Here is a 25000-nt window from a genome sequence, read left to right on the forward strand (position 1 = left end):
ACAGAGTTAGTCTCCCGTTTCAAGTCTTGCTAAGCTAACCGAGTGCTAGCTGTAGCTTAAGATGTCCTGCACAGACGTGTGAGTGATATCAATCTTCTCATCTAACTCTCAGCAAGAAGGCAAATAAACATGTTTCCCGAAATGTCAACCTTCTTAAATGTTCAGTTGCTACCATAGGAATGCAATTTGAAAATGTGAGGGAATTTTCAGGGATTGTAACAAGGCAATGTGTACACAATGTATGTTTAATTTCCATCTGTGTATAATTTCATCTATGTTTTCAACCTACATTAATTCATGCACATCAAAGTCAACTGATTCTGCAAACATTTCATAGGATATGACCAGTAAGAGTTGGGCCAGTGTACATTATCTTGCCAAAGAACATGCATAGTTTATGATATCAGTAAAGCGTTAAGTAATAATAGTTTATAATGGAAAACATGTCCAAACATGAATGTATAAGGTAGTTTGATTTTATTTCCCTCTTCTCCTGGGCCTATTAGTGCTGTAAAAGTATTTTTCTTTGGAAATTGTGCATCAGTTTCCAGGAAAAAGAACTTGTAAGTATTCTAATTTCCTCCAGATTAATTGTATACATGTATTGTTTTCAACTACGTAACATATACAAAACCTCATGACATCATACACATATTGATATTTTTTCTTTGTGGTGAATATCTGTGCAACCCTCAGTGAAGCAGAAGTTTAGAAACACAATTTTTAAACTCCCTCACCCAGAGAGTGTGTGTTGTGACTACATGCCTGTATGCTATATGTTTGCGTGTGACCCTGATACGTGAGGACAGTGTATGTACCTGAACAGCAAGATAGAGTGAATATAGGACAATTGTAAATAGAGCTGTGATTTTAGGCTTAGAGATAACACGTACAATGTGTGTTAATACAGATTTTATAGATATAAAATAGGCAGTTTGTATTGTCATTTAAAATGATAAGCAAACTTTGTTTTATGTTCTACCATGTCTTCTGCAATTACGTACAAGTAATGGTTTAAAGAAACCATGTTATATGTCTGTACAAAATGCAATAAATTAAAATCCTTTTAATACAACAGTCACAGGCCCTTATAGTGTTTGCCTATAGTTTAATTGCCTTGCATTGGCTTTATGGTTTGTAATTTTGCAAACGTCTACTGTGCATGTCTTCTGTACATGCCTCTTCTTTTCCTGCATCACTGATCATCAGACTGCACAGATTAGTGATACTTAAAATGGTATCATACTCAACACAAACCAAATTCTTTAATGTGCCAAGGCCAAGGCGGCAACAGTGCTACAGTCTATTGTTAAGGATACAACCACAGTAATTTCCACAGCAAGACTCATTAGTCTACTGCGGCCTTATGAGGCTGTATTATATGTAGGCACAGCGGCCCCTTGAGCGTAATGCTAATGCTAACATGCTTGGATCATACACCAAAGTATTAAATAAATTAAAATTTTGACCAGATGATGCTGCTACGTGAAAGGTTAAAGGATCATCAAAGGATCATCATTAGGATTTAACCACTGGGAACCCTCAATGTCTGTACAAATTTGCTGAGGCAATCCATTAAGTAGGTGTTGAGATATTTATCCTCTGCGGATCATGAATGTATGTACATAATGTCATGAATCAGCTGCAGTTGAGGACAGATAACCTGTTAATTATACTGCTATTTTAGAGAAGGCACATCAACACAGGGTATTCACCATCATAAAATGCATTATTTGCATTGTCTTTTCTGCACTCTGATTTATAGTCAGAAAAATCATTTCTAATCCTAACTTGCACTACTGAAGGCACAAATACAGTATTTAGCTACTCCCAAATAATACTGGTTCAACATAAGCAGGGCATTTTGGGGAAATTATTTAAACCTTTTGTCTTCTCCTGCTGACTCTGAGAGTTATTAGCCCAGAGCACTGTCGACCAGTGCGTATATGCTTATCTACAGGCTCTGCTATACTAAGATACTGCTGTCGCTCCCCCCTTCAGCTCCTGCAAACCAGTCATTCCTGGTTGGCATAAAACACGTCACAACTAGTAGGAATGCACCCTATTAATCAGCCGAAAATAGCAAAAAAAAAAAAGTGTGGAAGCAAAGTGTCAAAATGGCAATGACAAAAATCGCCATTGTTCTGATGAATTGTCTCCTAGCACATCCACACCATCTGTGGCTGACTTCTTAGAAAAGGCAACTGGTCTGAACTGCTTTGAGTGGTTCTGTCACACGTTTCTGAGAATAATAATAATAATGATGAATTACTTACATTTATATAGTGCTTTATCATGGAAACTCAAAGCGTTTCACAGTGAAGTCGGGGGGACTTAACCACCACCAATGTGTAGCACCCACGTGGGTGATGCACGGCAGCCATTTAGCGCCAGAACGCTCACCACACATCAGCTTGAGGCGGAGAGGGAGGGAAACATTGATCCAATTACTACTGGGGATGATTAGATGGCCAGATGATGAAAGCCAGTTTGGTATTTCACCATGACACCGGGGAACTCCCTACTCTTTGCGACAAGAGCCGTGGGATCTTTAATGACCACAATGAGTCAGGACCTCGGTTTAACGTCTCATCCGAAGGACGAGAAGGCGATTTAGCTAGCCACACCTAAATTTGGAGTGCACACTTATTTAAGCCTTTGAGGTAAATCCACTGAAACAGCGACTTTATCCTGTCATTTTCTTTCTTTACAAAGACAGCTGTTGCAGAATGAGAGTTGAAGTCTTCATGTTACGCAATACGAGAAACACGTACAACATTATTTATTAAATTGGGTCGGATTTGATGAATTTAGGAGAGGATACACATGTGACAACGTCTGGTGTCTATACAGTATAGAAATAAGATCAATTGGATTACATTCACAGAAAGTATAAAACATATTACATGTGTCCATTAAAAGTAGGAACTGACACATGTAATTAGTCTTTCCAAATCCTGTGGGAAACACTGAGTAAAAATAACATTTTGACTATTTAATTTATGCAATGGTAAAAAAAAAAAAGTGTGAATGTACTTGTAAATTGGGTTTCAGCTTCAGCCAAGAATTTTGATTTCGGTGCATCCCTAACTACTAGCGCAGGAATGTCGCTATGAGTACAGAGGCTTTAATCAGCATTTTGTGAACTTGTCTGGCAAGGGCTTGAATGTAACGGACGTTCATTCATATGTAAAAGTTCCGCACTCTAGCTTTAATTTCATATTATGTCAAACGGTAAAATGATTATCATCTTTAATATCAGGTATTATCAACTTGTATAAATGTATTGTGGGAGACCAACTGTTATATCGGTCTTCTGTTCTCATCTTAACCTAGTTCTTGAAAATTGTTTCAGTCAAAGTGATTGATCTGGAAAGAACATGCTGAACTGCAGTGCAACATGCCAGTTGAAGCATATATCACTGGCTCCATAATTTAACAGAGATTATGTCCCAAATGATTGACTCAGAGGCTTGCTTGTAGGACAGCAAACTTTCTTTCACAATGTTTCCAAATGGAAATTAGCCAGCAACACTCACAGCATGTGATCAGAGTTTAAGTACAACATTCACATGGCAACATAAATTATGTTACTGTGTATATAAATTCTTATAACTCATATTTATTATTTATTTGTTTTTCTCCGCCCCTAGCCCCCCTCCCCATTCTCTTGCAGGTTTTGTTGCTTTCTGCAATTGGTGTTTCATTCTGCTATTTCCTGTTGTCTCCACCCCCCCATCCCCGTTCTCTTGCAGGTGTTGCCCTCTCTCTGTGCTGTCTGTTTATGTGGTGTTTCTATTCCCCATCCCCATGTCTATCCCCATGTCTATCCCCTGGCCCGGTGACAAATACATTTGAATAAATAACAGTTCAGACAAAGGAGTATATTAATACTCTATTGTTAAAGTAAAATCTGTCTGGCACAATATGGTATCCAGCTCCTCATACTCATACCAGGTTGCTGGGCAGGACAGGTTAAAACTTTTTTTTTTAAATTAAAAAAACCTTAAACTTTGTTAAAAGACACCCATTTGTAGTAAATGCATTAATGATATCATCAGATAAAAATTGATTCTGGTACAATTTACAAGACAAGCTATTGTGAATGTATAGCTGTAAAGACGCGCAATATCGTGTTGCACAATAACCACAAAAATGCAATGCATCAGAACTGTTACATGTCTTATTACAATGGCCAAAGTCCACGCAGCAGTATTTCTCCATGAGCGGAACATTGCTTGTCTTTGTGTATGAAAGGGAGCGGAGAGAGAGAGCAGGCTTGACCCATGCCTTTGGCCTGTCTTATATAAACAGAGATAATAATCCAGGCTGCAAAAGAAACTACGGTCATTTGTTCCAAAGAGCTGTCAAGATGAAGACGCAGTCGACAAGCCTTCGAGTTAAGTTACCTGTGTTTGTGTTTGTAACAGAGGTGATAATTGTTTTCTTGTATGCTGCTTTTGTCACCTACGATGAGCATGCAGATGCCAAATTTCAGACTAACACAACTAACCCCATGGACAATGCAGTGTACCGAGATTACCCTTTTTTTACTGACATACAGGTCATTATATTCCTTGGCTTTGGGTGCCTGCTTGCATTTTTTCGACTGTATGGTTTTGGGGGGATGGTTTTTAACTTCCTCACGGCTACTTTTGCCATCCAGTGGGCCATTTTGGTGCAGGGGTACTTCCAGTTCAGCCATGACGGTAAGATCCACCTCGGAGTGATCAACCTAATAAATGCAGAGTTCGCCTGTGCTGTGGTGCTGATATCTTTCGGGGCAGTGCTGGGGAAGACAAGTCCTTTGCAGCTGCTGGTCATGGCTCTGCTGGAAGTGCCAGTGTTCGCAGTCACTGAGTGGGCCGTGCTGAAGTATCTGAAGATAAACGATGCAGGAGGCTCTATTCTCATTCACCTCTTTGCCTGTTATTTTGGTTTGGGTGTCACATTTGTATTGTACAGGCCTGGCCTAAAAGAAGGCCACGTAAAGGAGAACACTAGCTACCAGTCCGACATCCTGTCTGTCATGGGGACCTTGTTCCTCTGGGTGTTTTGGCCCTCCTTCAACTCAGCATTAACCCTGAAAGGAGACGACCAGCACAGAGCCATCCTCCACACCTTCATCGGCCTCAGCGCCTCCACGCTCACAGCCTTTGCTCTCTCCACCATGCTGAACAAAAACGGCAAGCTTACCATGGCTGATGTTCAGAACGTGACCCTTGCTGGAGGCGTGACAGTCGGGGCATCTGTGGACATGATGATATCTCCTGCAGCTGCATATGCCCTCGGTATGATTGGCTGCACTGCATGCATGCTAGGCTACAAGTACTTGAGCCCCTTCCTGGCGCGGCGCTTCAGGATCCAGGATCAGTGTGGAATACATAATTTGCATGGTCTAACAGGACTTATATCCTGTACTGCAGGGATATGTGCTATACTGATGGCAACCGAGGAGGTTTACGGCCCCAGTTTGTATGAGATCTTTACCCACAGAGCACCAGTGGAAGGAGACCCTAAGCTGCAAGAGCTGCAGATGTTGATCCCCAGTTTACAGCCAGGGTTGGGGAGGACTGCCCGGGAACAGGCTCTCTTCCAGGTCGCAGCTGTGTTCGTTACCATAGCAGTGTCAGCGCTGGGAGGCATCCTCACAGGCTTCGTCTTGAAGCTGCCGTACCTCGCATCACCATCCGACGATTTCTGTTTTGACGATGAGCTGTTTTTTGATGTTCCTCGGGACTATGATTCACCACTTAAATTCAGTAACATAAGTTCAACAGAGGATTCTTCTGCCTGACCTGCAACAGCCAAGTGTGGTCAGTGCAGGTGACTGAAGGAGAAAATGTAAATAAGCCTGTATTTGTCTTTATACGTCATGGAATTTACCATCACTCAACAGTGGGATACTATTAATTAAATGTTTATATCCATTACATTGTATACAAGTTGAATTAGTGATCATAAATAATAATGAAAAACAGTGCCAGTGCAGAGACATTGTCCAACGCTGTCTACTACAAATAGTAATGGTGTTATTTATTGTCCAACATGCAAACGGAGGAAATAGACTGTTATAGCTCTCTTGGCCACTTTGTCAAAAGTTTGTGATGTGAAATAAACTCTTTTTAAACTGTTTGCCAATTTTGTGGATGGATGTGCACCATCTTTTTTTCAAGGGGGTCTCTTCAGACACAAAAACATGGACTTAAACAAACAATTTAAAAACAACTAAACGTATAAAATTAAATAAATTTAAAGCAGCAAAAATATATGTGCAATAACATAAACACGCATAAGAAAACCAGGCTGTTACAAGCATCTACACGAAACTAATGACAAGTAAAATGAATGAAAAACTGCCAAACCAAATACACCTAAAACACTTTGACAAATACTGTTAAAGGGTAAAGACGGTATATGATGTTAATATAATCCATAACAAAAAGTTAAAGATGGGATACAATTACTTTTAAAACTTGAATGCGCAGCTTGGATGTTAATGTAATGTAGGGAAGTTGACATTTCCTTTTAATTATCAGTAGATGGCGACACAGAGCCGTGAAATAATTTGACCTGCCTGTGTTCTCGCGTGGAAAAGCGCGATTCCAAAGACATCAGGGGCGTTTGTGCCATCTGTTATGTGTTACAGGTAGACAGGAGGAAGACGGGTGTAATTCGACGAAACGACTTGTGCAAAATGTGTTGAGAATATGTTAGTCAGCGGCCCTGCAGACCAAAAGCTAACGTCAAAATTATACCAATGGCCAAAAATCGATGGATTTACTTAGCAACGTGCTTCGACCTTCCTGTCTTACCTTCCTGTCTTCACCGGAAGTGGGGAGGTGCCTGCTGCTCGTTTTCGCCTTGAGCCCGCGCCTGCAGTTTAGCAAATACCTGACCGTTTTATGACCATTGGTAGAGCTGGGATTGCTTCTGCTATTTACGCTAATTAGACCAGTTATCCTGCACAGCGCTGAGTTGATCTGTTATAATAGCGACTGGTCAACGTTTTGGTGTTTTGTTATTATCTTTTTAATAATATGATATCAGAACAGTCAAGTTGACTGGCTCATGTGCACAGTGGAGACTCATATGTTATTGTTTTTAACACTATTTCTCACAGTCCAGTTTATCAATGACATTATTATTGTCTAACAAGCTAATTATTCTAAATTATATTATCAATAAATATATATTATACAGTTGAGTGAAAAGTTGTGTTTGAATTCATACTTATAAATCACCAAAAACTGCAGGTTTAGTGATAGTTTGTGGTAACTGCAAATAACCTGCATCATCTGTGATCTTGCAATTTTTCACTATAGAAACAACAAGTTAATGTGCAAGCTTTTAAATATATGTAAAATAAGATATTAATGATCTAAAACAGAATATGGAGAAGAATTTAAAAGAGGCAGTGGCAAACAAAAGTGACAATTTAAAAGACCTCAAGTTTTAAAGGAGGTTGCATTAAGATGTAATGCATAGACACTGACAGCGTTGTGTTTTGACCCTACACTGACTTAGACTAAACCCTAGATCTTTAGGATATTTAATATTTAACTATTTTTAGAGGCTATAAAAGGCTGGTCCCTGTGAGTGTATATAGTATCCATTTTGGTTACAATATTATTACTAATGCATAAATGTTAATCAGCATGTTTCTCTTGTAAGTGGATGAGGTGGAGCTCATTTTGTACTGGGCTGCAACTAATTATTATTGCAACTTATTTTCATTGTGGATTAATCTGCTGATTATTTTCTTGATCAATCAATTTATTCTATATTACAGTCACAATAAAACAAAGCTCAAACCTTCAAATGTTTTGTCTGAGCAACAGTCCAAACCTCAATATTATTTGATTCATGGTGATTTAACAAGAAAAAGGGCAAATCTTCAGACTCGAGAAGTTGAAATTTTGAAATGTGTCAGGCATTTTTACATGAGAAATAACTTAAACGAATAATCATTTATCTAAACAGTTTAATGTTATATGTTATATTATACAAGGTATAATGTTATATATGATAAATGGTTTAACCTGTCGGGTTGGCAAGTTTTAAAAGTTCTTCATATGTTTTGTATTTAAAATCTTGATTTGTAAAGTAACTTGTAACTGAAGATGTCAAATAATTGTATTGTAGGGTAAAAAATATGAAATGTAGTGGAGCAGAAGTAGAACGTGTCATGAAATGCTAATACTAAATTAAAGTACAGATACCGCAAATGTGTAGTTAAGGACAGTACTTGAGTAAATAGTTCCACCACCGACAGTTTGCCTGTAGGGGTAGAGACTTGTTTGAAGAACTGAGCGGTGAAGTACTTGTTAGCTCCGGTAGGTGGCAGTAAGGCAACACCAAACATTGCCGCAGTCATAAACCTTCAAAGCAGCAGAAGAAGACGACGACGACGAAGAAGGCAGGCGAGCATTTTGAGGCCAGGCCACGACCTGCTACGATAGTTGCTAACATTGAAAAAGAAAGGTTACATAACATCGAAAATTGTGATTGCATCTTAACATTGCGTGATCTGCCGGGAAGGAGACGTCGAGAAGAGTCTCTTCAGCAGCACATTTTCCGTGATATTTTGACTTTGGCACATCATTTCGCCAATTTGAAACGGTAACGTCAATGTTTGCTAGTGAAGCTAGGTCGCTGCCGCGGAAACGCTGTTAGCTGGCCATGTTGGATCTCTAACGTTTCTGTTCACTTAGCGCTTGTTTTTCCAACGTTGAATATTATCTGCACAACCGCAAGCATTTTGAGGTTTCAAATTGATTCTTTCCGCGCAAATTTACACGTTTATTGATCCTTATATCAGGAGTCTTGTCAAACGTAGCGGTAAAGCAATAATAAGGGTCATTGAAATAAGCTACCGTTGAAATGACGGAGGTGTTAGCTTCCCTAAATGGCTAGTTAGCGTTAGCTTCCTGTTAAGTGCGACGCGTATTTATCCTTTATGTTATCGTCACTTTTAATGTTAAATATATGTCGGTGTTTGAGCTCTAATGAATAGTTGAGGTTTGTATGGGTTTAATGAATGAGATAATTTGCATTTTAATGTGTCGCATTCAAGGTTAAATGTGTAATATTGCTTAAGGAAGTTGGGGCAAACTCCTTGAAACACTATCGTCGCCATTTAACTTATTTTTAGCTTTTAATTCTCTGGGTTTTAAATATACCTAAATTTAACTAACTTATCTGACATGGTCATAAACAGAATATCTGATTTCACTTATCATGTTAAGTGTAAGCTGTTTAACACACAACTCGTAAATTCTCACCAGTCTTCTCAAACTTGTAACGTTATGTAGTTGCATGACAAAGATCCAAGACAGAGAAAGTGTCAGTGTGGTGTAGTTGTACGGTAAGGGAAGAAAACCTGTGACCAACTGCATTAAAAACACATTAAACAGTTTCTTGCTTTTACGGGACTTAAAAATATTTTCTTGCATGCATGTAAAGGTGTAATCATTGTTGTCTGTCTTTCACAGGATCATCATGGCTGATGATTTTGACGTTGAGGCCATGCTGGAGGCTCCATACAGAAAGGTGGGTTGCAGATCACAGAGATGAGGCCTGTTTCACTGTTATGATTTACTCTTTGAGTCCTTTTTTTATATTTGCTACTGTCTGACAAAGTTTACTTGAATGTTGTGTGGTGTGATTGAGTATTTTAAAACGCAATACAGAATTATAAATAAATCCACATCTATCTCTCTTTATAGACTTCCCTAATGATATCTCACCTCTACTCCCATGAATTCATCTTTGATTCCACTGTGAACTGTGAAAAAAAGGAAGGTAGTTATTGTGCATATACTGATGTACTGTGGTTCACTTTAGGACTAAAAGAGATTCAACCTAGAACATCCAATCCGTATTCGGTTGCAACAAGGTGAATGCCAATGGTTGATAAGCCCATCCTTAACTGTCCAGCAAAGGAGGCAGTATTCAGATTTACAGTCTGCATGCCATCACTGTCTCTGAATATGCAGCCCCATATAATCAGATTTAAACGCCAGTTCTGGAATAGAGAAACAAGTGTCTCTCACCGTGTGGCTTTGACAAGATGCATCGCTCGGTCACCTTTTAACTAATTTAATTTGAACCAAATTGCTCTTCAAGTAAGAATCGTCATGTATTAAACTGTGAATGGAAAAATGATCTCCCAAAGTTAATTAGGGATACTCAATTGTGTTTGTATCGGACTATAACTGTTCTAAATCCAAAAGCTGTACTTTGACAACAGTATGCTTGAAAATGTAGATATTGCCGTTGTGGATTTCTGACCAAACACGTGAGCCATGTCATGATTTTATGTCAAATTAAAGGTAAATAATTATTTTCTCTTGTTTGTAAATATGAATACTGCCTCTTTGCCTTAGTCAACTATAATGTGAATCAGCATCTTGATTGTGCATGCGCCACAGATATTGATATATTACTAGAATGACTGTAAAATGGATACATCTATCTAGCATCATTGTATTATAAAGTGAGTTTTCAGTAGTTAATAATTCCTCCTTAAATCAAAAGGTTGGAAGTATTTTTATATCATGCAAACTAAAGATAATGGCAGTATAACACGTGGCTGAATTGATGGATTTATTTCAGTTTTTTTATTTTTTTTATTTATTCATTTCTTTTCTTGGGCGTCAATATTACTAAGAAGTGTGAATCCCTGTTTGCTTCAGGGCAAGATGTGTGACAGAGGTGGCATCGAGCTCTTACAGTCCAAGAACGAAAATGGGTGAAGATCACTGGACTGACACCAACCACACAGGATCTCTTTTAGTGGCCGTGGGCCATGCGTGGTCACATGATTAGGCACAAATAGTGGCAGTGGCATTGGTACGACCTAGTGGAAGGGGAATGGTGGAGATGATCTGGCTACTGTCAAAGCTTCCTGAACTCTGCTAATATGTTGGACACTCCCTTAACTTTGCTTTGTTGCATTACTGTACTGAGCAGCCTTGTTTTAAAAAAATAAAAATAAAAAAAATAACTGGAGTGGGATGGGATCTATTGGGGTGGTGGAAGGACACTGTCCAGATATGACAGTAGGAAATTTTAAGTACTATTATTAATTGAATATATTCTGCATTTTCTCTTGTCCCACCCCCATCCCCTTTACCTTGACGACTTGAAATGTTTCATCTACGTCCTCATGATGTTCTTCTATCAACCTTGCTTAGGATGAGATCAAGTCCTCTCATGCAAATGGACACGACGACCAGAACAAGAAGTAAGTTTTGAACATATGGTACATTAGCTTCATGTCTTTAAACCACATAAAGTCAATCATTTAAAATGTGTTCACTTTGCACGACGATAGCAGTGTTGTAACATGTTTTAGGAAAAGAAGGAGCCGAAGCAGGAGCCGAAGTCCCGGCTCTAGGAAGAGAAGAAGCAGAAGCAAAGACAAAAAGAAGGGCAAGAAGAGGAGCAGGAGCCGAGAAAGAAAACGTAGCCGTAGCAGAGAGCGCCATCGCAGCGGCTCCCGAAGCAAGGAACGTTCTGGGCGGTACAAGGCACGCAAGAGCCCCGTGTATGTGACCTTTTTTTTTATCCCACTTGCCTGCATAAACTGTTGCCACTTTATTTCGTACACCTGTACAATATAATACACTTAAATATAACAGCCCTGCTAACTGCTTTTATAGAGGTCAGCGTTTGGCTTTTGGCGACAGTTTCACAATTGTGTCATTGTATTATTTAGGTCAAAGTTTAAGCTGGTGTTGTATTGGACTGTTTATATTGAGAGGTGTTTTATAAAAATAAAAGGTTCTCCACCCCATTCACATACATGAGGGTGGTATATTATTAGGATCACCTTTTTAATATAATGCAGTACAGCATACAACTACTAACTAGGGCCACAACCCTAAAGCTAAACGTCAGGCATTTGACATACTACGTCATTGGAGTATTGTCAGTGGTTCACCTTCTTCACAGCAGACATGTTGACATGTCGTAGTAGAAGCAGGAGTGTTACTGATAGCATTAATGATGACTCTTTTCAAGTGTGACAGTGAGTCAACACGCTTAATACTAGCATCCTAAAACAGAAGCAACAAAATGATCATTTTGTTATGTACACTTGTTTGTCCTACTGTGACATACAAGAAGGTCTTCTAGGAAACGTGGCTCTTTAGAAATTGATTTCTAGTTTCCTGGAGTACTGCGGTAGACAGCCGTATTAATGTTGATTGACAACTTTTAATATGTTGCTCACACAGCACAGTATGTAGCAGGCAATAACAGGACCCTGCTCTTTGTCTCATACACAGCACATGCATCCATATAATTTTTGCAAGAAACTTTATTTGAAATTAAAAATAATTCTTTGTTTCAGCCGTAAACGTTCCAAAAGCCGGAGCCCCTTCAAAAAGGAGAAGAGTCCCATAAGGTGAGCTGAATATTTAGGACTGTGGATACATTACCTGATTTTGTGATAGCATCCTCAAATCCAGTAATTGTCTTCAAACCCACGAGGTTTACAGATCTTCAAAAAAATTTAATTAAGACAAAGATGCTGTATAAAAAAATCAGGGTTTATCTAGGATTTACACCAAGTTTTGATAATTTCACCCATCATTTATTAAATGGCTCATTTTAATGTTTCTACTGGCACACTCACTTTTTAAACATTAGGTGTTTTTTTTCCTCTCCTTTTTAAGGCAACCAATTGACAATCTAACACCAGAGGAGAGGGATGCTCGCACAGTTTTCTGCATGCAGCTTGCTGCAAGAATCAGAGCCAGAGACCTGGAAGACTTCTTCTCGGCTGTGGGAAAAGTCAGTCTATTTTCAAGTTATAGACATCTTTAATCCAGCAGGTCTGTATGTAGAAACAATGTCTGAAATGGTCACTGTGTCTCTGCAGGTAAGAGATGTGAGAATGATCTCGGACAGAAACTCCAGGAGGTCAAAGGGCATTGCATACATCGAGTTTGTGGAGGCTTCTTCTGTGCCACTGGCAATTGGATTGACTGGCCAGAGGCTTTTAGGAGTGCCCATCATCGTCCAGGCCTCTCAGGTCATGGTAACTTAACCTAAATGCAGACTGCACCTGGATTATTTCTACCTGTGACTGAACATATTGATAGACAGCTGCCATGCTTCAGCAGTTGAGGGATGTCTGCCCCAAAAGCTGAACGGGCTTGTTGTCGCACACTAAGTATTTGAAACAAAAACATGTTGGAAATGCAACACACAGCTTAAAATTTTCACACTCTTGTTAGCCAGTACATTCCTGTAAAAACACATTTTTCTTCCTTCATCTTGTTTAACCCATTCCACACTGACGTACTGAACTAAGATAATGACGTTACTTTCCCTATGTGCTTACAGGCAGAGAAAAACAGAGCTGCAGCTGCTGCCAATAATCTACAGAAGGGCAGTTCGGGTCCAATGCGGCTGTACGTGGGCTCGCTGCACTTCAACATTACTGAAGAAATGCTTCGAGGGATCTTTGAGCCTTTTGGGAAGGTCAGGAACAAGTTTCACAAATGATGTTGTTGACTTGTTTTGCAGATGCATTCATTACAATCCTTTTTCTTTCTGTGTTTTGTTTCCAAAGATTGAGGGAATCCAGCTAATGATGGACAGTGAAACTGGACGATCCAAAGGATATGGCTTCATATCGGTAATTAAAGCATCTGTATTTAGTTGAATCCTACTTAAAGGACAGGACTACTGTGTCTATAGGTAATCACACATCTGAGCTAACAAATGACATGTGGAGTTCCCTAAGGCTCCATTCTGGGGCGTCTTTTGTTTAACATTTACATGCTTCCACTGGCTCAGATTATGAAAAACTAAACAAAATGTTACCATAATTATGCAGATGAAACACAGATTTACATAACGATATCACCAGGGGACTATGACCCCATACAAGCGCTGAGTAACTGTATTGAGCATGTCAACGATTGGATGTGCCGGAATTTTCTTCAATTAAACGAGGATAAAACAGAAGTTGTTGTTTTTGGAGCCAGGGAAGAACGATTGAAAGTCAGTGCTCAGCTTCAATCTGTTAATAATGTTAAGAACCACAAATCAAGCCAGAAGTCTTGGTGTAGTCATGGACTCAGACCTGAATTTGAGGAGCCACATGAAGACGATTACAAAGTCAGGCTACTATCACCTGAAGAATATATCAAGGATTCATGTCACAGCAAGACTTGGAAAAACTCTTCTGTGCATTTATCTTCAGTTGACTCGACTACTGTAACGGTGTAAAAAATCCATCAGACAGCTGCAGCTGATTCAGAAAGCAGCTGCTCGGGTTCTCGCTAAGACCAAAAAAGTGGATCACATCACTCCAGTTCTGAGGTCTTTTCATTGGCTTTCTGTGTGTCAAATAACTGATTTCAAAATCCTGCTGTTAGTTTATAAAGCACTAAATGGTTTAAGGCCAAAATACATTTCTGATCTTCTGCTTCGTTATGAACCATCCAGACCCCTCAGGTCGTCTGGGGCAGGTTTGCTTTCTGTCCCCAGAGTCAAAACTAAACAAGGAGAAGCAGCGTTCAATTATGCTCTGTATATCTGGAACAAACTCCCAGATAACTGCAGGTCTGCTGAAACTGTCAGTTCTTTTAAACTAAGACTGAAGACTTTTCTTTTTATCATTGCTTTTAATTGATTTTAACTAGAGAGAGTAGATTAAGTGTACTTCTGTTTGTTCTCTTTTCAAAATAATTCAGTTATTTGCTCAACCCCTCAGCCTGTTTTTATTTTCCATTTAACTCTTAACCCTGATTGTGCACTGCAAGTTTTACTGTCCTGTGTTGTTTACTTTTTTTTAATCCTGTTTTTATTTTGCCTTGTTGAAATGTGCTATACAAAAAAACTTGCTTTGCCTTAATTGACACTGCTTTAGTGTTTGCAGTTAGTTTGATTAACCTCCTTTTTTCTTTTTTTTTTTTAAGTTTGCAGATGCAGAATGTGCAAAAAAGGCCTTGGAGCAGTTGAATGGCTTTGAGCTGGCTGGACGTCCAATGAAGGTGGGGCATGTTACAGAGCGCTCAGACTCGTCGACAGCCAGCTCATTTCTGGACAACGATGAATTGGAGAGGACCGGCATCGACCTCGGCACCACAGGACGTCTACAGCTTATGGCACGACTAGCAGAAGGTTTGTTATAACCACCATCCTTTTTGAAAAGAAAGTCCAAGCAGGGAAACACTTAGATATTTTTCTACTGGGGGGGTGGATCTCAGTTTTCAGCTTTTTAAATAAGAAGGAAATTGATATTATTTTTGGCCCATTTCCCAAGATGTAAATTTTATTTTTTAAATACACAACTAATTTCTCTGTCCGTCCACAGGAACTGGTCTAAAGATTCCTCCTGCTGCTCAGCAGGCTCTACAGATGACTGGGTCCATACCCTTTGGAAACATCGCTGCTCCACCAGGTGAGGCTTTAGATGACTGACTAACATTTCGTGTGAGTTATTTTATTTATTGGGAAAGTAAGTGACACATCTTGTTTCAGCTGTTCCAACTCCAGCTCCAAGCCAAGCCTTGAACCTCCCATCACAGCCGCTGGCCACACACTGCCTTCAGCTGTCCAACCTGTTCAACCCACAAGCGTAAGGACATTATCATTTTAGATAGGTTCACATTTCTTTTAAGTTTGTCTTCAAAAAATACTCACCTGCCCATATGTACATTGAAAGAGTTTATGTAGGGCTTATGTAATTAGTCCTGTCCATGTTGGCTTCCTAAAGCGATGTCAGTGTAAATCAGAGGTCACTAATAGGCGGACCGCGGTCTGGATCCGGACCCAGCCGCCGTCCTCCAGCCCATTTATTATTGAGACTTACTACCTCGTGACGGAGTGTTTCTATTTTAACCCGCGCAGCTTTTCTAGCATTTACTGTACTGGTTTAGAGGACCAGGAAACTCACAGACCAATCGCATGTGCTCCAATGGTCTCATGTGACGCTGCTCAGCCAATCAAATCTGTGCATACCGATGCTTGCGAGTCGAGTCCGCGAGATTCACCAGAGACGTTTTGGAAACACACGCAAATTGAGGAGACGAAAGATAAGAGATTTTACATGACTTTTAATCAAGAATGTACAGATTTTTACATGTACATTCCTCCCACGGGCAGTTCAAAACCAGAATATCTCATAGATCTCCAATATGCTAGCTGGAGCTCACGTTTCTCACTGAACAACAGAAAGTAGGAAAGTGGTAGCTCTGTAAGAGGAAATGAAAGAGAAGAGGAGGCATTACAGCTGTTCAGTTGAGTGTTTATTATAAAATTGGTTAAGACTACACTTCATCACTTCAAGCTACACTTTTTATTAAATGTTTTCTAAAAATTTGGCACTTTAATTTAGTTTACTTAAATTTAGAATTTATTTGAATAGTTATTTATTATCCCTCCAGTTTGATGTGAAAACTGACTGAAATATTATTTGATTTGACAGTCCGTTGTTGACTAAAAACATGTGTTGATACAACTATAGGTTATAGTACTGAATGATAACGCAAGTTTGTCGTTTTAATGTTCCGGACCTTTGCTTCAGGAAATTTTCTTTAACTAGACCTCTTTGAAATCTAATTGAATACCCCTGGTGTAAATCATGGGGGAACAAAATCCAACTTAAGTAGAAATGCTGCCCAAAGTTCAATCAAAGCTAATGAGGTTTTAGCAGACACAAACCAAGTAGGTGTCTTTCAGTTACTGTCTCAGCTTAGTAAACACTGTGGAAGCTCAAAAAAGGGACTTCACAAAACATTGGCTGCGGAACATTTCCAGAGGCCTAATTATCTATTTTTAGAACTCGTTTTTCACTGTTAATCTTTAAGAAAAGATCATTGCAGCCAATATGGACAAGGCAAGTTAGTTTTGATGGACTAAAAAAAGTGAATCTACTGATTCAAGAAAACTGCCAATCTGAAGCCACTGGATTTCTAACATTACCAAACATGTTTTTCAGGGAAAACGATCCCAGCTGGGCCATCGAGATCCAAGATGATGTTATTGAGGAGTGCAACAAACATGGAGGAATAGTTCACATTTATGTTGATAAGAACTCCGCTCAAGTAAGTTGATGCTTACATATGTATTAGTCTGTTCATCCAAATACTATTTGCACTTATCTGTAGTGGATAACAAGGAAAAAAATCTTTAAGAGTTGATATGAAAACTGGATCCTGATCTTATATTTATTCTCTAAAGACATTCTTTGTAATATTCTTTCACAGGGTAATGTGTATGTGAAATGTCCCTCAATACCAGCAGCGATGGCAACTGTAAATGCACTTCATGGACGCTGGTTTGCAGGTATGTAATGCCATCAGGTTGAGTTGTTAAAAGCAAAAAATGCAAACATTTTCCAGGTTGTAATCCTTATTTCTTTCTCAGGCAAAATGATCACAGCAGCCTACGTTCCCTTACCAACCTACCACAACCTTTTCCCTGATTCAGTAACAGCGAAGCAGCTTCTAATGCCGGCACGTCGATAGTCAACATGCGTATGAAAGGCAGTGTAAATACATTTGTTTGCATTCATGGAAATGTCATTGAGGCAGACTGATTTGAATTGTTTGCATTCATGGAAATGTCATTGAGACAATTGCATTGAAATTAGTTGGCTGTGTGTAATAAAAGTTGCCTCAAGTTCATGTGTTCACCATTGAAAATTAGGCAGTTTTTCCCCCCTTTTTTTTGAAGTTGCTTTTCAAAGATTTTTGTGGGTGTGTTGTAAACTACCACTGAGGAGTAAGCTGCAGGTATCTATTGGTCTGTATGTTTTTAAATATTACTGTCTTATCTGCTTGTTTAAATCAGTTTTAGATCTAAAAATAAATTGCAAAGAGTTACAGAAATGTGTTGGGTTAATAGGCCTTAAATGCCAAAAGTATATCAATGTCAACAATAATCCTTTGTAACTTTTTACAGCCATAATTTCATTTTTTGTATGAAGGCTCCCAATAAACTTTGGCAAATTTGACAATTCAGCTTATGTTTTTGTACCCTTCTTGGGGTTTTGTCATCCCAGGTTCAATTTAGGAATGCAGTTGAAATTTTAAGTCTCAGATAGTACTGGACACTCTTCTGTTGCTGTCACTGACAATGTCTTCAGTAGATTGGATTTAAACCAGAGTTGACTTGTTATGGTTATTTAAGTATTGAACATAAAACCTTGAGACCAAATGAAATTAAGCCTATGAAGTAAAAATGGTGACATTCAGGCAACAACAAACAAATCTGAAACCCCACTCATGGTCAGAAACTAGCAGTTTAGTTTGATGGTGTTGAGCTCTTGGCCCCCGATTTAGTCTCTACAGAGAAACTACAGATTTGATTTAAATGGATGAAATGACAGTTTGACTTCAACCTTATTTTTTACAAACTTCAATATGGGTTTTGCTGCTACAGCCTCACTTGGTACAGTATGAGCGCAAATCTTAACTTGGTAATGTCATTTGTACTGACAGTCCTAGATGGTTCATAGAGAAGCGGCTGGGCAGTCAACCACATGTCTATTTGCCAAAACAAGCAATGGGTCTACATAATTCTCTCGTGAAACATGTTGTTTGAGGCAAAGACAGCGCATTAGAAATCTTATTTTGACAAGGAACACAAAAGGTGAGATGTGTGCTGTATTGGGAGTGATTTCAAATTGTAAGACTTAAAGCCAAGTTACGCTTCTGTGTCGAGTCCTACCTACGCCGTCGTAAACATGTATACTTGTGCGTATCCATTGTTGGTGTTGGTCTAGGCTATTACAGGCAATGGCGACAAACTGAGCTGATCGATGTCGAACAGCAGTTATTTTTAATGCAATTACTTGCACGCGGAAACGAGAGATAATTTGAAAATGGCGGTGAAGGAGGACAAGCCGGAAACGCGATGCTCCCAAGCTAACCAATCACAGTTGTGGTCTGTTTGGACGTGACGTGTACTTGCTTTTTTGGGGGAGGTGAGCGTCTACTGCGTAGATTTTACATAAAAGTACAAGGCAACTTATTTTAGAAGCATTTTGTTATTTGTCTTAGTTCTCTAAAACCCAACAGCAATAAATAAAATGTTCTGACGCAAAAATGAAAAAGATCTGGTCTGGCAGGGCTGTTGAAAGCACATCCAATCATTGAATTTGGCCTGAATGAAACTCTTGGCTGGCCTACCTACCTGTGCACTCAGTGAGCAAGAAAATGTGCTTTGGAGGGAGAGGGTGGGATTTTTTTCAGTTTGATACTTCCAAAAATCGATCGGTCTCTCCAGCTTTAAAAGGATGAAGACTAACCTGTTGGTTTGGCAAATGTACATCTGATTAATGTCTGTTAAAAGGACAGTGCACATCCACTTCCCTGAGCTTTCCTATGGAACCATCCAGGACAGTCTCACAGACAATTTTAAACCTAGAGCAGATGTACTGCTGCATTGACCTTTTGTGTTTAACATATGACACAAGACAGATTTAATGCATAAACTGTAAACTTTATCTTCTAACAAAAGGTCTTGCAACAACAAAATAACTTTAACTTTACAAATTTTAACCACAGAACATTTCTTTCTCTAAATTTTACTTTTTTTTCTCCCCCCCCCCCCCCCTCCAGAAAGTCTTGACATCTGGAAAAAATGACATGGTTAAGTCTTTTGTGGTAACATTTTAAGTCTGCAACTCAGCACACTTTCTATGAAACGCAGCTGTGTAGGATTTTTCCAGACCTAAGTTCCTGATGTTTCATTCAGGAGTATTGTCAAATTGAAAGAACTTTAACCAAATAAGCAAATGCTGTTAACTTGATGCAGATATTTGGAAAGCCATTTGGTACAATTAATAAATTAATATCCACAATAGGACATTCATTTAAAGAAAAGCAAAGTTTAAGTTAAGATGAGCAATACTGACACATCCAACTTAAACATATAATAACTGTAAAGCTTGAATACTGCATGTGTGGTAAACAGCAAGGTGAAAATGTCTCAACAGTCAAAGAGAAGTTGCTGCTGACCTGAAAGGGCTCTTCACTTTTTAGGAGAGCATTCCTTCACCTGGTGAGCCTGCAGGACAGCGATCGCCTCATCCACCTGGCCAAAGTAAAACCATTGTCAATATCAATAGCACTGATGTCTTTACAGGAGTTAGTCAGGAGTTGCTTTGCTTAGCATAGCATAGCAAAAGACTGGAAACTGTTAGCTTGGCTCTTTCCAAAGTAAACTCCACCTACCAGGACCTCTAAAGCACACTAATTAACACTTAATATCTTGCTTGTGTGTGCTGGACCGACCCCCCCCCCCCCAAAAAAAGCTATTCCTTTAATAACGAGCCTAGTGTACCGCAAATTAAAAACGTGGTGTAAGTATTAAACAAAACAGCACAGACTGGATAAACAGGGGCCATAATGAAGGTTGTGGCAGAGACAAGAACGTGAATCAACTTTTAATCTACAGGAATATGAATAACATCAGACATTAAGTAAAAGCACTACATTTTCTAGAGAGCAGCATAATTATCTAAACTTAGTGCGGATTGAGTGGTCATAAACTTGACACTTGAAATCACTAATATCACCAGCTGCAACTGAATATTAGTGCTGTACCAGTACAACACCAACTCACCTCCACCTGCAGGACCTCCTGCTATGACCCCCCCCCCCCCTCACCATGTGTTTACAACTCTGTCTCCACCTGTTGCGATGGTTTGTGTATATTTTGCATGTCTGTCATGCGTCACCCAATCTCCTTTTCATTCCTCATGAAGTTACATCAGTAATATATTTCATTTCGAGAAACTGAAGCATGTTTGACAGCCGTGGAAGTATTTCAAAAAGCAAATCATGGCAAAAGGCTTGTAATCTGCCCAAACCCTAAACAGCAACTGTGTAATGTTTAAATGTAGGACAGTGAACATAATTATGCCTTAGACTGAAGGGACTCGGGCGAGTCCAGCATGTGCAGCAGCTCCGTGTTGTCTATCTCCAGCAGCATCCCAGTGATTTTTCCAGCCAAGTTTGGGTGAAGGGCATGGATCAGTGGGTACAATCGCTCCCCTAGTATCACAGAGAGAGAGAGATGAAGAGATTAACAACCAGATACACATGTTGTCATTCAGTCTACATAAGGGGGGGGGCTGAATTGTATGATGCCACACCAAGAAGCTGTTTCTGATCCATGAGAGGAGCTGCAGCCAACATTGAGGCAGTGAGCGGCTCTTGGGCTTGAATGTGCACCAGCTGCTCCATCATAGGTGCAGGAACAACCTGAAGACATCGAGTACAACACAACTTTACTCCAATGAGTCATTTTTCCCCTGTAACATTTTGAGGTTGCTGACCACAAAGCTGGACACAGCACCGCAACTCAACTATAGAGTCAATTTGTCCCAATCAATCGTGTCAACCACAGGACATTTGATCCCACGGTTGGGTAGTAGTAACACCAAAGAAACGTAGTAATGCTCACGATGGCAAATGTAATCGGCTTTGCTTTCCAAATGGAAGGGAATGCATTCAACATGTTTGTCAGACCACTAAAGCTACATTTCACACTATAGGGCTCATTGCTCAAATCTGATTTATTGCCCAGATCAGTTCATATTATTTTAAATGTGTTTTTATTTTTAATTTGGTTTCAGGGGAATGAGATTTCTGAGTCATATGTGAGCAAACAAATCAGATTTAAGTCACTTTGGCTGCATTCAGATTGCAGGCCAAAGTGACCCATATCCGATTTTTTGCTCATGTGTGATCTAATCTTCTCCAGATCAGATCTGTATCGGATTTGGACCACATATGAAAGTGGCCTGATACAGATCGAATCTTTTGAAATGCGACTTCATTCTGGACACTCAGATCAGAATTGGTGCGACTTTGATGTCACTCTAGAGCTGCTGTTGTCACAGTTCTGCTATAGACAGAGCCGCGGTGAACGATAAAAACTCCACAAAAGCAATAATTACATGTGTGGCTCTCTTTCTTCTCTACCTCGCTAAAAAAATTAAATAAAACAAAAAAAACAATCGGAATTGACAATTAAGGCTTGCAATCTGAACGCAGCTTTAGATACACAATGAGTCTTGGTTAAGAAAAACTAAATATAAACGTAACTTTGTTTACAAGAAAATTTCACAGGGTACAAGAAACAACCCTAACAGTGGTCACCACAGTGGCTTTCACAGAGGTTTCTGGTCCCGGTTGCGTATTAGAATTAGACAACAATACAATGCAGACTAAAGTACCTGCACTCTTGTCATGGGTGCAGGTATAGTAATGACCTGCTGGACGTTTCTTACTGCAGACGCGTACTTGTACTGGCTGCTTCTGGTCCCACCAGGCATGTCAGTACGCCCTCCTACAGTCTGGGTCCCGATGTTATCTAAATAAAGGCATTACACATGTCAGATACTACCAATCTACGTTAATGGCACATTTTAGAAGGATGGAGCTTTTGTTGTCATAGTTGTGGTACCTACTTGTCTTTTGTGTGGAGCTTATGATGCGTGGAGCCTGGGTGGAAGCCTGTCTGACTGTAGCGATAGGGTTCGTTCCACGTCGAGGAACAGAACTACCAACGAACTGGGTTGTGTAGGGGCCTAAAAACATTGGAGACGGCATTTATACACATTGCATGTACACACAGATACACATGACCATGAAACAAATAACCCATTCACCCTGTAGTCTCGGTGGTTGTCCTGTCCAACGAGGGACTGGTCTCATGTTGCTGACAGCATTGTGGTTGTAGAAGGAGCGAGTGGGAGGCTGCAAGATAAATATTAGCTGATTGAATCACTTTGCAGGTCAACCTCTGTATGACATTTTAATTGAAAGTTTTGCAATGGTTGGCCTGTGATGACTGGGAAATTGAATAGATATTAGATGTGTGTCATTCAAGCAGGATCCTTAACACCTGCCAACTACGAAAGTCCAGTAAAATACGCATACAGTCCCATCATACTGGTATAAACTATGATTTCCTGATGTCTATTCTGTGCACGCATCTATTGCACGTCTGTCCAAGTGACCCCTCCTCTGTTGCTCTTCAAGTTTTCCTGCATTTTTCCCTTGTTCCCCTCATTCGAGTAGAGTAGTTATTGTATGTAGTGTATTTTAAAGCCCCTTGAGGCAAATTGTGATTTGTGATACTGAGCTATATAAATAAAACTGACATTTCGACTAGGTTTATTTCTCTAGGGGAAAATTTTAAACATTACCTGCCCTGGTTAGTGATTTTAATCCTATCTGGTGCATACATGCAAGTCATTTTCCATCTCCACACCAGTAACAATTACAGCCGCAATCATCTGCAGTTTTTTTGGCAAAAAGAAAAACTGGTGTGCAGGAAGAGCTGCTTGTCCTTTTACTGCATTTTACCAACTTAAAAAATATTTGAGAACCAGTACAACGGCAGAAAGGATTAAAGCCATCAAGAGAGTAAGAACCTGGTAAAAGCTCATCAAATGGGTTGTTGTAATGTTAGCATTGAACATCTTGAACATGTCTATGGAGCACATTCCTCCCCTCCCCTGTAATGTTAATCCCATCCAAATGAGGTTTAATGCTGTGGGAGAAATTTTTTTTTTTCCTAAGTTACCAGCCACTATAAACATAGTGTGCCTTTCTTCGTCAGAGAAAGTAAAAGTGTGCGTCCTGCTCATTGTTCAGGTAAAAAAATCCCTGCGCACCACGGAGTGTTTCCGCAATGGCAGTCTGATCAGAGCAGAAAGCTTGGGAGCAGCCAACCGCCTGCAGTTGCGCCGTCCTGAAAACTCTGCTTGGTGGCCAAGCAAAACATTTTAAATTCAGACAAAAGTATCACTACTACTAGTTAATTTTGCTGTACAAATCAAAGTTGGGATGCAGTCGACAAAACATATCGTCTTTATGTAAAGCAATCAGTGATTTTTAGCATGATGAATGTAACATCCTCTTTCCTTGTTACTGTTCAAACCTCCATACCTGTGGTACAGTCATGTAGTATCCAGCCTGCTGGTAGGAGTCAATGATCGGACTTGTCATGCTCCTCAAGGTAGCAAGTCTCTGCATGTATTTATTGGTCAGGATGGCTTTACGCTCCTCCCTTCGCTGAGCCAGAGCCACATACAGTGGCTTGGTTGCAACAATTCTCCCGTTCATTTCAGTTACTGCTTTTGTTGCTTCCTCGGGTGAAGAGAAACAGACAAAGCCAAAGCCCTTGCTTTGGGAGCCATCTGTCATGACCTACAGGAAACAAAGACGCTCAAGTTCAGAAATGTTGGACATACTTCAGGAGTGTAGCATTAAGACTTGGAATTGAGTCACAAAAATGAGGACGTGCAACTAACATGCTGCGATACTCCACTTACTTGAAACCTGAATGCCTGAAGACAAAAAGCTGAAGGGGACTTGACTTTGTGAGCCATAAGTATTGAAAAATGTCTGCCAATCTGTAATGAATAATTAATATCATAACCAGGATTGGCCCGATACGAACTCAAATAGCTGGATCAGGTATCGTGACAAGTGGGTCAATCTACGGGGCCGCATCTATTCAATTATGTGGGTACTAAATGACTTGTTAACAGTGCGCAGGTAGACTAGGTAGGTTATATAAAAGGCATGTGTTCACTATTATGTTACATGTCGAGGAGATGGTGGATAGTTTACACACAGACCAAGTAAAGCAACAGCAGACACTAGAATGGAGATGCTGGTTTTGGTCGTTTGTTAGGCTACGTCATTAACAAGCCGGTATGTGACGCACCTGCTGATAATGGATCACGGGTGGAAAACCCGGGGGGGGGGGGGGGGGGGGGGGGGGAATAAAAAAATGGGGATACAATCAAGATGCCAGCTCAACAATGTGACGATGGCACTGTCTACTGATCCAACCCTAGTGTGTACTCGCAAATATTTGTGAAGAAAACCAAAGTCTTATCTAATTACAATACCTTGGCACTTGTGATGGTGCCATAAGGGGCAAACTCCTTCCGGAGTCTCTCGTCATCTATGCTATCGTCCAAGTTCTTCACATACAGATTCACCCC

At 39.8% G+C, this 25000-nt stretch overlaps 2 protein-coding genes across 10 annotated transcripts; one reads left to right on the forward strand and one right to left on the reverse strand.

Moving 5' to 3' along the window:
- Positions 1–4198: 4198 nt before the first annotated feature.
- Positions 4199–17987, forward strand: LOC119919223 (RNA-binding protein 39-like). 9 transcript variants are annotated; one of them, XM_038739659.1, is made up of 15 exons: positions 8386–8622; positions 9495–9552; positions 11199–11248; positions 11360–11551; positions 12359–12412; positions 12684–12801; positions 12890–13048; positions 13357–13494; positions 13586–13651; positions 14940–15144; positions 15338–15424; positions 15505–15601; positions 16964–17069; positions 17232–17310; positions 17392–17987. In XM_038739659.1, exons 2-15 carry the CDS (start codon positions 9502–9504, stop codon positions 17490–17492), a joined length of 1503 nt encoding a protein of 500 aa, XP_038595587.1. In that variant the 5' UTR covers positions 8386–8622; positions 9495–9501; the 3' UTR covers positions 17493–17987. The 9 variants fall into 9 exon arrangements, 3 of the variants coding, with proteins under 3 accessions (XP_038595587.1, XP_038595589.1, XP_038595588.1); XM_038739661.1 differs by having other exon boundaries at positions 12890–13042; XM_038739660.1 differs by lacking the exon at positions 8386–8622 and adding an exon at positions 8646–9367.
- Positions 17988–19449: 1462 nt separating this feature from the next.
- Positions 19450–25000, reverse strand: LOC119919222 (embryonic polyadenylate-binding protein A-like; the record flags this gene model as incomplete). The annotated part of the gene is given in 10 exon segments (XM_038739658.1): positions 19450–19602; positions 19989–20064; positions 20896–21026; positions 21128–21236; positions 22214–22350; positions 22448–22567; positions 22649–22736; positions 23934–24194; positions 24320–24400; positions 24905–25000. Coding segments are annotated over 9 exon segments (1086 nt in total), but the record flags the coding sequence as incomplete, so codon positions are not given.

Source organism: Micropterus salmoides, unplaced genomic scaffold (assembly GCF_014851395.1).
Source record: "Micropterus salmoides isolate LMB-PRFRI ecotype aquatic unplaced genomic scaffold, ASM1485139v1 Ms_hic_scaffold_2622, whole genome shotgun sequence".
NCBI lineage: Eukaryota > Metazoa > Chordata > Actinopteri > Centrarchiformes > Centrarchidae > Micropterus > Micropterus salmoides.

Bases quoted from the DNA above. Each gene is read 5' to 3' on its own strand.
- LOC119919223 (XM_038739659.1), top strand. From the start codon at position 9,502: ATGGCTGATGATTTTGACGTTGAGGCCATGCTGGAGGCTCCATACAGA. The intron at 11,552-12,358 runs GTATGTGACCTT...TCTTTGTTTCAG, and splicing joins AAGGCACGCAAGAGCCCCGT to CCGTAAACGTTCCAAAAGCC. The intron at 15,425-15,504 runs GTGAGGCTTTAG...ATCTTGTTTCAG, and splicing joins AAACATCGCTGCTCCACCAG to CTGTTCCAACTCCAGCTCCA.